This window comes from Zeugodacus cucurbitae, chromosome 5 (assembly GCF_028554725.1).
Source record: "Zeugodacus cucurbitae isolate PBARC_wt_2022May chromosome 5, idZeuCucr1.2, whole genome shotgun sequence".
Lineage (NCBI taxonomy): Eukaryota > Metazoa > Arthropoda > Insecta > Diptera > Tephritidae > Zeugodacus > Zeugodacus cucurbitae.
In genome coordinates this window covers 11,692,244-11,704,491 of record NC_071670.1, presented here as the reverse complement: position 1 = coordinate 11,704,491, position 12,248 = coordinate 11,692,244, and the positions used below count along the sequence as shown (strand labels likewise).

Sequence of the window (12,248 nt, the reverse complement as noted above, 5' to 3'; positions counted from 1 at the left end):
TCGCATATAAGGTTTTGTCGAGCGTATTGTGTGAAAGACTAAAGCCCACCGTCAACGAACTGATTGGACCTTATCAGTGTGGATGATATTGATATCATCGGAAGCAACAACCGCGCCGTTTGTTCTGCGTTTTCCAGACTAGATAAAGAAGCGAAGCGTATGGGTCTGGTGGTGAATGAGGACAAGACGAAATATCTCCTGTCATCAAACAAACAGTCAGCGCACTCGCGTCTTGGCTCCCACGTCACTGTTGACAGTCATAACTTTGAAGTTGTAGATAATTTCGTTTATCTGGGAACCAGCATTAACAACACCAACAATGTCAGCCTTGAAATCCAACGCAGAATCACTCTTGCCAACAGGTGCTACTTTGGACTGAGTAGGCAATTGAAAAGTAAAGTCCTCTCTCGACGAACCAAAATCAAACTCTATAAGTCGCTCATTATTCCCGTCCTGATGTATGGCGCTGAAGCGTGGACGATGACAACATCCGATGAGACGACTCTTGGGGTTTTCGAGAGAAAGGTTTTGCGCAAGATTTATGGTCCTCTAAACATTGGCAACGGCGAATACCGCAGACGATGGAACGATGAGCTGTACGATTTATACGACGACATTGACATAGTTCAGCGAATAAAAAGACAGCGGCTACGCTGGCTAGGTCATGTTGTACGGATGGAAGAAAACACTCCAGCTCTGAAAGTATTCGATGCAGTACCCGCTGGAGGAAGCCGCGGAAGAGGACGACCTCCACTTCGGTGGAAAGACCAAGTGCAAAGTGACCTGGCTTCACTTGGTGTTTCCAGTTGGCGCCAAAAAGCAAAAAGGAGGAATGAGTGGCGCGCTCTGGTGGATTCGGCTATAATCGCTTAAAGCGGTTCCTACGCCAAATATATATATATATATAATATTAATTATACAGGCCAACCCCTGAGCTGTGTGTATATTCGCGCATAAAGTCCATAAGCTTGTAATTGGATCGTTACTTTAAACAGAATTAAGCCGCTGGGACTTCTCTGCGACTACCCGCAATGAAAATTGTACCATTCAAAGCCACCGTGGCAGCGTTGATAGATGTTTTTTTTTTCATAGAACTAAAAGATTTCCATTGCATCTCAGGACCTAGCCTAAACCTAATGCTTTTGTAGTGAAGAAGAACTTCCCTGAGTTTAGAGACAATTCAACCAAATGCCTTGTTGTTGTTGATTGCCGTAAGTAATCTCTTAAATGAATCTCCATTGTGGCATGTTATCGGGGATATATACATTGTTTAGTCAAGTCTATACTAGAATATAAAATTAAACTTGAAAGCTGTGGTTATATGTTTCCTAAATAAATTTGTTGTATTTTGCTAATTGAAAGAGTTTGACCAAATATGGATCTAACTTTATGTCGATTTTGATGGTAAAATCATAAATTCTTAGAAGCCGAATCGATGTGTGTACAGTTTTAGTCGGTTGGATAAACGTGACACTTCCAAATTAAATGCGTAAGTATATATATTTTTACTTTTTGTTTTTAATGTATTTAGTAACCACAAAAACATTATATTAAATTACCTACATACAATTTGAGTATTTAATTTATCTCGTTTAATGACCACAAAATAACTTTTCTTAGCTTATACACAAGCGTTCGGTTTTAGAATTCTTATTAAATTTATAACGCGACTAAACTGAAATATTTTCCTCCCATACTTTTACCAAATTTTTTGTAGTCTGTCCTGTTTTGAGGCTTATGTTCAGCAACTTTACATTTCATTAAATGCCATAGATGCTCAATAGAATTTAAGGCGGGAGAGTTTCCTTATTGAATTTGTGCGGTGATATGGAGCTGTGGTATCCTGGAAGATCGTATAAGAATAATGGCCTTATTGCTCTTCTACAAAAGGCACAACACTATCCGTTATAACATCTTTATATAGGTAACAAAGGGTCACGTGCGTAAAAAGAAAAGCATCCCAAACTCATTTGGCTTTCAGGATGTTTCCCTGCCCTTATCACGCAGTTTTCATTAAATGTATCTCCCACAAAACGTCGCACGTGCGGCAAATGGTCCAGTATAATATGACATTTCGCCATTGCTCTACTCAAGCATCTTAACTCTCATTACCTGCGTCGATGGTATCCTACTTCAAAGTCCGAAACAAGCCTCCTTCTTACAATCCTTACACTAACGTTTCCTCTATATTGTTACTCAATGTCCGTTCTAATTATCCCACCTCTTTTGAATCGCTCCTTGAGACACATCCTAACATCATTTGTTCGTCTAAAGGTCTTCCTTTTCATACTTTTGTTCCCCAATTGATCTTCCTGATAATTTTTCTTTAAATAATTTTGCTCTGTGGGATGACTGCAACCTATCCTCTGCCCAATTTCTTGGAATAATACTCCTTCTTTGGTAAATGTAAAAATGATCAATTTGTCAACGATTGTCTGTCCCTTATATTTCGAGCTCATTTTATAAGTCTCATTTACTTTCAAGTGATTTCATTTACAACTGAGTGTGCTTTGTTTTTAATTTTTAATATATTTCATAAACAACGCATCACTTAATTCTGAAAAAAAAAAATCAATTCGATATCGTAAAAAATACCGCTATAATGTATTTGACAACAATACACATGCACATGAAAATTTTGAATGGTACGTTGTGCGTGGCCGCAGGTGTAGACTCCGACTGTTCTTCATCATTATGTAATATTTAGCGCGTGGACTTTATGGTAGTTTTCAAAGAAAAATATCTAATCACCAGTACTAAATTTTCATACGTCACGTCAGTTGTGTTCGTTCCAATGATTCCATACTAATTTTATGTGTATTATATTCTAAATTTTTCAAATTAAAATACAACAGAAATAGATTAGTAAATGAAATGAGTAATTATTAGCTTCATCATTTTTTTTTTTTTGCTACACTTAATTTTTATAAATATATATATATATATATTTGGCGTAGGAACCGCTTTAAGCGATTATAGCCGAATCCACCAGAGCGCGCCACTCATTCCTCCTTTTTCTTTTTGGCGCCAACTGGAAACACCAAGTGAAGCCAGGTCACTTTGCACTTGGTCTTTCCACCGGAGTGGAGGTCGTCCTCTTCTGCGGCTTCCTCCAGCGGGTACTGCATCGAATACTTTCAGAGCTGGAGTGTTTTCTTCCATCCGTACAACATGACCTAGCCAGCGTAGCCGCTGTCTTTTTATTCGCTGAACTATGTCAATGTCGTCGTATAAATCGTACAGCTCATCGTTCCATCGTCTGCGGTATTCGCCGTTGCCAATGTTTAGAGGACCATAAATTTTGCGCAAAACCTTTCTCTCGAAAACCCCAAGAGTCGTCTCATCGGATGTTGTCATCGTCCACGCTTCAGCGCCATACATCAGGACGGGAATAATGAGCGACTTATAGAGTTTGATTTTGGTTCGTCGAGAGAGGACTTTACTTTTCAATTGCCTACTCAGTCAAAAGTAGCACCTGTTGGCAAGAGTGATTCTGCGTTGGATTTCAAGGCTGACATTGTTGATGTTGTTAATGCTGGTTCCCAGATAAACGAAATTATCTACAACTTCAAAGTTATGACTGTCAACAGTGACGTGGGAGCCAAGACGCGAGTGCGTTGACTGTTTGTTTGATGACAGGAGATATTTCGTCTTGTCCTCATTCACCACCAGACCCATACGCTTCGCTTCTTTATCTAGTCTGGAAAACGCAGAACAAACGACGCGGTTGTTGCTTCCGATGATATCAATATCATCGGCATACGCCAGGAGCTGTACACTCTTGTAGAAGATTGTACCCTCTCTATTTAGTTCTGCAGCTCGTATTATTTTTTCCAGCAATAGATTGAAGAAGTCGCACGATAGTGAGTCACCCTGTCTGAAGCTTCGTTTGGTATCGAACGGCTCGGAGCCGATCGGAACTTCCCGATCCTGACGGAGCTTTTGGTGTTGCTCAACGTCAGCTTACATAGCCGTATTAGTTTTGCAGGGATACCAAATTCAGACATCGCGGCATAAAGGCAGCTCCTTTTCGTGCTATCGAAGGCAGCTTTAAAATCGATAAAAAGATGGTGAGTATCGATTCTTCTCTCTCGGGTCTTTTCCAAGATTTGGCGCATGGTGAATATCTGGTCCATTGTGGATTTTCCAGGTCTAAAGCCACACTGATAAGGTCCAATCAGTTCGCTATTGAGGAGACTTATACCACGGTAGTTGGCGCAGATTGTGGGGTCTCCCTTCTTATGGATTGGGCAGAGCACACTAAGATTCCAATCGTCAGGCATGCATTCTTCCGACCATATTCTACAAAGAAGCTGATGCATGCACCTTATCAGTTCTTCGCCGCCGTATTTGAATAGCGCGGCCGGTAATCCATCGGCCCCCGTCGCTTTGTTTTTCTTCAAGCGGGTAATTGCCTGATTTCGAAAGCTTTAATGCTAAATAGCTAAATTATTAAAGGTCAGACTAAAGAATAATGTTAAAAAACTGCACAATAACCGAAATGGTTTTCGATTATTTAGAGCTTTGAAAGATTTTCCGTCGTACAGAGTTATTGTTATTATAATAAAATAGCTTTTATAAAACATTGATTAAAATATACTAATAGGACTACAAAATACAATTTTTAAGCACAGGCGAAGCTAAAGCTAAGAGAATTTAAAGAGCTTTCATAATTTCGAAAGCGTTCGAAATGGTAAATAGCAAAATACTAAGGTAAATAGCAAAATACTAAGGTCAGACTTAAGAATAAATGTTAAAAAACTTCACAATAACCGAAATGGTTTTCGATTCCTTAGAGCTTTGAAAGCTTTTCCGTCATACAGATTTATTGTTATTCTAATTACATGTCATTATCATGTAGGGACCGAGAAGGTAATCTGGTAACGGATGTCCAGAGCAGCCTGGGATTATGGAGGGAACACTTCTCCGACCTGCTCAATGGCAGTGAAAGTACAACACCAGGAGATGGCGAACCCGATTCCCCAATCGATGACGATGGAATAGATGTTCCATTACCCGACCATGAAGAAATTCGAATAGCAATTACCCGCTTGAAGAACAAAGCGGCGGGGGCCGATGGATTACCGGCCGAGCTATTCAAATACGGCGGCGAAGAACTGATAAGGTGCATGCATCAGCTTCTTTGTAGAATATGGTCGGAAGAAAGCATGCCTGACGATTGGAATCTTAGTGTGCTCTGCCCAATCCATAAGAAGGGAGATCCCACAATCTGCGCCAATTACCGTGGGATCAGCCTCCTAAATATCGCATACAAGGTTCTATCGAGCGTATTGTGTGAAAGACTAAAGCCCACCGTCAACAAACTGATTGGACATTATCAGTGTGGCTTTAGACCTGGAAAATCGACAACTGACCAGATATTCACCATGCGCCAAATCTTGGAAAAGACCCGAGAAAAGAGGATCGACACACACCACCTTTTTGTCGATTTTAAAGCTGCTTTCGACAGCACGAAAAGGAGTTGCCTTTACGCCGCGATGTCTGAATTTGGTATCCCCGCAAAACTAATACGGCTGTGTAAATTGACGTTGAGCAACACCAAAAGCTCCGTCATGATTGGGAAGGACCTCTCCGAGCCGTTCGATACCAAACGAGGTTTCAGACAAGGTGACTCACTATCGTGCGACTTCTTTAACCTGATGCTGGAAAAAATAATACGAGCTGCAGAACTAAATAGAGAGGGTACAATCTTCTACAAGAGTGTACAGCTCCTGGCGTATGCCGATGATATTGATATCATCGGAAGCAACAACCGCGTCGTTTGTTCTGCGTTTTCCAGACTAGATAAAGAAGCGAAGCGTATGGGTCTTGTGGTGAATGAGGACAAGACGTCTTGGCTCCCACGTCACTATTGACAGTCATAACTTTGAAGTTGTAGATAATTTCGTTTATCTGGGAACCAGCATTAACAACACCAACAATGTCAGCCTTGAAATCCAACGCAGAATCACTCTTGCCAACAGGTGCTACTTTGGACTGAGTAGGCAATTGAAAAGTAAAGTCCTCTCTCGACGAACCAAAATCAAACTCTATAAGTCGCTCATTATTCCCGTCCTGATGTATGGCGCTGAAGCGTGGACGATGACAACATCCGATGAGACGACTCTTGGAGTTTTCGAGAGAAAGGTTTTGCGCAAAATTTATGGTCCTCTAAACATTGGCAACGGCGAATACCGCAGACGATGGAACGATGAGCTGTACGATTTATACGACGACATTGACATAGTTCAGCGAATAAAAAGACAGCGGCTACGCTGGCTAGGTCATGTTGTACGGATGGAAGAAAACACACCAGCTCTGAAAGTATTCGATGCAGTACCCGCTGGAGGAAGCCGCGGAAGAGGACGACCTCCACTCCGGTGGAAAGAGCAAGTGCAAAGTGACCTGGCTTCACTATTATTAACTGAAAAATGAAAATAAGATGGATTTAGTTCTGAAAAGAACTGAATATAAGTTTTGATCATTTTTATTGGCAGATCATTCTTTATTTCCATAAAATATTCAAAGTGGCAACATATCCAAGCGTCCGATGTTTTCATGACAGAGGTGAGGTAAAAATAATACAAACTGCATTAAGTTACAACCACGCAGCCACGATGCAAATTGGTAGAGCTACTTTTATGAAAACTAAAATACAAACTAAAGTAAAGAAATAGGTATAGAAAAAGTAAAATAGCTGAAATATACATAAAAACAATAGAAATTATTATTAACGCTAAAGTGCTCACAGTTATTTTGTTAGACTAATTAATTTTTTCATTTTAATTTTTTTCATTTTTCACAAAGCTAAATTTTTAGTAGAACCGCTACAGATACGATGTACCATGAATTTCCTTATACGGTTTTTTGTTCGCGTTCGATAGAAACTAGTTTGCCGCTTCTATTAGTTTATTAGAAAATAACAACATTTCTATTATTGTTTGTTTATTTTGAAGTCAGAAAAGTTACGGGTATAACAAAACATGAATATATGAAACCTTTGGGTAACGGCCTCTTCTGTACCCACTGATCATTTGCTTCGTTATAAACTTCGACTGTTGTCTCATTGTTCATGCTGCTACCAATAGCCCATAGTTCATTGTCAAGAGATGCGCAAGCGAAACCGTACCAACTACCAGAGAGGACATATGGGCGTTTTGTTGTAAGATTTAGTTTGCCATCCAGAGAGCAAATCTGCGAAATTTTTTCGGAATATTTAATATCAAACAGTTGGAAAAAATCAATTGCAATGTACCTGAGTCCATTTGTCTCGGTTAGGATCGTAACGTTCAACAGCTGGCATACCATTAAAATAGCCTACAACATAGATGTGACCATTATGTGCAGCTACCTGTAGTACAAAAAGATAGGAATTAATATTTTATATAACTTTATGGGTGGTATGTAGACAGTTTAATAAGATTCCGACTATATTCATAAAATATTCTAATATTGTGTAAAGTTGTATATATTTTCACTTGAAACCTAGTCACACTAACAGTTTTAGAAAAATCTGTCGAAGAGATACCTCACTGAAATAAAGTGCATTTTGTTTTGGTATGCAATTACTTAAAAATTTTGAGATATTTGCTTGGTGAACAATTTTTACTGTATATAAATTTGACATTATATCGGTGTAATATAAATACACACACTATAGTGCCAAGTCGTTGTGTACGTTGCCTATTGTAAATATTACTTACACGCGACTAAATTACACAATGTCTACCGTTTGGTTCCGTACCCATTCTAAATTTGGTCATTGCTTCTCGAAGAAGAATTTGCGAAAATTTAATACCTTTTAAGAATTTTATATATTTTTTGTCATTTTTGTTTAAATTTGCAAAATCGTGTAAAAGTGAGATTTATCTTTTCATAACTTGTCCTCATTAAATCAAGCATTGGGTTTTTATAACTTACACTAAGGCTCGGATACTCTTCGCGCATAACTGCACAATAAGTCCAACTATTCGAATCCGGGTTATAGCATTCCACGGATTTTAAGGTTTTTCCATTCGAACCGCCTATTATGTAAACTTTACCATTCAAAGACACTGCACCGGCCTCGCAACGTGCTGTAATCAAAGGTGCCACGAACTCCCAACCATTGGATGCTGTATACCTTGAAATAAACAATAAAAAATTAATACTTATTTATTACATTGAAGTGATCAGCATTGTCTTTCGTAACATTAACGAGCGTCCACGGTGAAATTTTAGCCGATCCTTTGTACTTATTAGACTTTCGATTCCAGGTTATGTTTTTTACTTTTTCAATAGCTTAAAATATTAATTATTCTGTTCACCTTTTAAAAGTTCGATTAACATTAAGAAAGAATAGTATTCATATTTAAGAAATGTATCGATTTTGGTAGCGGATTCAGCAGCGATTAGGAGATGTGACATACATATATACGTCGATTACAGTTATATAACGCAAGCTACAAATTACTAAAGCCATCTACTGGAAAAATAATATAATTTTTTTACTAGAACCACTATTTTTAAATACTTGCTTCGAGAATACGCGAATAATATTATTTTTTCTTTATATACATACGAGGTACATTATAATAATAGATTTCTGAACAGTTCTTAACGGCTACAGCTGTAGAAAAGCTCTTTTTGTAAACTATACCTATACAAATATCATATGAAGAATAATTATGTGCATTATCGCCAATAAATACGATGTTTTGTAAAGTGCTAAGAAGACTAGATATACCTGTTCACTAACGAACAGAGAAGAATTTGTCATGTTGTTGTTGTTATGCTTTCGCCGTTGAGAAGATTTAAGATTATGTTGCGTGTACATAATGCAGGTATGTACTTACTTGCTGAAATTGCGACTAACAGTACGTTCCATTTATGAAGATGCATATACATATGTATATTTAAATTTATAATATTTAAAAAATCGGACAGACACTAGGTACTTACCTTTCAACTGACTGCAGAGGAGTATCATTCTCACCACGACCACCAATTGCGTAGATTTTTCCTTCTAATTCGACAACACTATGGTCTTGTCTTCTATGGTTCATTTTTGACAATTTTCGCCATGTTTTATTTGGAATATTCCAACTGAGAAAACTTTTGGATGGTGATTTATAGCTATCACCACCAATAAATAACAAATTGTCATCCTTTAAAATCGCACTAGAGTTTATATTATAATTATATAGAGTCGCATATTTTTGCCATGTGTCCTCAGCTTTATTATATTGAAGTGCACATGCCTTCGACGAATTATGCTTTGATTATATTAAAAATAAATATTTTCCATATATTAATTAGAGATTAAATTTGGAAAGTTAACCGCTGTGAGCGCTTACCTCTTCGTAAACAAGCAGCAATGTTTTCTCATCACAATTTCCAGCACCGATACCTACACGTGGTTCAGTAAATCGCATATTTATCTTAGTTCGTGCTGAGGGATTACTGATCCACGTGGACGCCTGGAGGGCCAACAATTCACAGCCAGGTAATGACTGAATGTGAGTCAAAAGGAAGTCCACATCGAATTGAGTGAGCCGCAGGCAAGCGACTAAACGAGGTAGATGTTGTTGACGCGCAAAAACATCGTGAGTAAACCAACGAGTTATGGCATCATAGGCATCTTTCTCACAAGCTACATTCAAATTGTGCGATTCTATAAGGCATTGTAATTTCTCAACATCAAAATTGAGAAACTCGTCGCTTTGGCTGATCTAATATTGACAACAAGGAAATTTCAATTACGCCATTGTGTATCAATACGTGCAGGATTAGACTCACCTCTAAGAAATTCTGTATTTCATATTCGTGGATTTTCCGCTTGACAAGTTCACATTGCGTTTCGCGTTCTAGCGCATATACACCCTGCAATGTGCATTCATCGATGTGCGACATAATGAAGTCCATGCAAATGGTCGTGGCATCTTCCAATTGCAATACGATTGCTGCCTTCAGCATCGCAGCGACATTGTCAACGGTAAACAGCGCTTTTCCGGTGTAGCAAAAGGCTACTAAGCGCTCAAAGATATCGCTATCTATATCATTTATTTCGATGAGAAGAGCATTGCCTTGATCCCCGTTGAAGAGGTTCTCAAAATAAGGACTCGCTGCTGAGAGTATCAAACGATGCGCGGGTATACTGTGAAAAATAAAAATTATATATATAAAACAATTTAATTTTATGTAAGATTCAAACTATGTAATACTTACAAAGCCTCTGGGTTAGAAACTTTAAAAGTCACATCAATTAAAGACTGTTCATCGTAGAAGCAAAATATTTTCTTCATTAATTTCTCCATGAAATGTAGTTTCAACTCATTCAAATTACGCTGTGAAGTAGTTTCTTGTGTAGTACTTGTAGCCATTTTAAATTATTGAACTTTCCTGTTGCGCTGATAAAATATTAAATGGAAAATAATTATTTTGAATAAAGTCAATTCAACTTGAGGTTTGCTTTCTAATTTCATCTAGTTTAAACTATTGGACGTAGATGCATTCGCTCCATATCTACGACAAACGGTTTTACGTAGTCGAAATGTACCATTTTCTATATCCGACTGGTCGCAGTCCTATTTTGGTAGCGCGTTAAACTCTGAGCTCGATAATAAACTAAGCACAATACCTTATAGTGATCATAGCATTTAATCTAAGATTCAACAATCGCTAAGTGTAGAAATTCGATACTAAGATGTATTAATAAGTCTTAAGTCAACTTTATAAAGATCTCTCAGTGTCTATAGAAATAAAATAACGGATATAGTTATTTCGCCTAAGATCTTAAAACTAAAATCCCTCTAACTTACATCCAAAATTATGGGTTTATTGACTACCGTTTTTTGTATAATTGTCAATTGCAGTTCAATTAAAATTCTTCTGTACGATTTGTGAAATGAAATTGTACGATTTAATTCACACTTGTATTACTATTTTACAAAAATCCTCCACCTTAAAAGCGTTGAAATTGAGAAAAAAATGTTTGAATTAGTTTTCACTTTATATGAACATATGTATGTATATTGTAATGCCCAAGACATGCATATGGTTTCCGTACTACAATGTGTACGACAATAAAAGCTCAAGAAACCATGTACCAGCATAGTGACACACATTTAGTATTGTACTATGTTTACGTCCATCAAGGTAAATGGATCCTGACTTAGTTATAACTGCAAGCAATATTAAAATTTTCTTTTCCATTATAATTATTACTTCTCAACAAATTTTTCACATTATTTTTTTTCATATTTTGTTTTTTGATTTCAACTAATTTTGAATTTAATTTATTTTCTGTATGTCAAAATGTCAGAAAACATACATATGATTATGGCAGAAGAGCTTAAAGCTTTCGGTGTGTTCAATGCAATCCATTGTAGTAACATTTCACAACACCACAAAATTTCAATGGTTTCTAGAACTCTATTGTAGTACGAAACACCATTTACTTGCAAACAAAATTCGGAACACCGGTGATACACATATGGTTGATGTAGCATACTACAATATGTACTACATGTCTTTCTCAGGTATCAATGTATGTTGCCATATTTGAATTTTTTATAATTTCTCCTTTGTTCACTTTTGGCACTGTGGCAGCCATGTACCTAGTATTGCTGAGGTTTACTCGCCCAAACCGCTTATCAGCAAATTGTAGAGAACTAATAACAAACCACAAGTGAGCGTCTAAATGTTTGTAAACAATAATAAAAATATAAAAAAATTGAGCAATACAACTGTGAGCGCTCTTAAATTTTGATCTCGCTTGGCGACTCTTGAAACAAAGAAAGGATTTTTTTGTTTGTGCTTGTCTCGATAAATCACTCAGTTAATATGATCAATATAGATTGCTATTTCCGTTATAACAATGTAACAATACCGCGAAAAATCAAAAACTAAATAAAGCAAAACTTATCTATACTCATATATCCTATATATTATATTATTATGTAGACTTCATACCGTAACAACTCACGAAGTGACTGAAATATGAACTTATGTGCACCGCTACTCACGCTATACTGAAGAAGCAGTTTTCGATACCATAGTTACTAAGTGCAACCATAACTTCGACGAAAGAGCGTACAAAGAATGTAAAATTCTCTGCATTGAGAAAAGAACCCAAGTGATCGTTTGTTTACCTACTTACGTATTGTCACTTACGCGAACAAGCGAAGATCACAAAACGAGCTCTTAAGGCGCGACAAAACGACATACATATATGTATACATGTATGTATTTAACATATTACCGCTGCG

The 12,248-nt window shown here is 37.3% G+C and overlaps 2 protein-coding genes across 2 annotated transcripts in view; both read right to left on the bottom strand.

Moving 5' to 3' along the window:
* LOC105219249 (uncharacterized) overlaps window positions 1–12,248 on the bottom strand; it is a 705,022-nt gene that overhangs the window by 371,573 nt on the left and 321,201 nt on the right. The gene's annotated exons all lie outside the window — the stretch shown is intronic.
* On the bottom strand, window positions 6,929–10,367 carry LOC128922201 (kelch-like protein 17). Its single transcript, XM_054231981.1, has 7 exons — window positions 10,207–10,367; window positions 9,778–10,135; window positions 9,336–9,710; window positions 8,941–9,254; window positions 7,921–8,122; window positions 7,256–7,351; window positions 6,929–7,194 (listed from the first exon to the last, which is right to left on the bottom strand). The coding sequence occupies exons 1-7, from the start codon at window positions 10,359–10,361 to the stop codon at window positions 6,946–6,948; spliced, it is 1,749 nt and encodes a 582-aa protein (XP_054087956.1). The 5' UTR covers window positions 10,362–10,367; the 3' UTR covers window positions 6,929–6,945.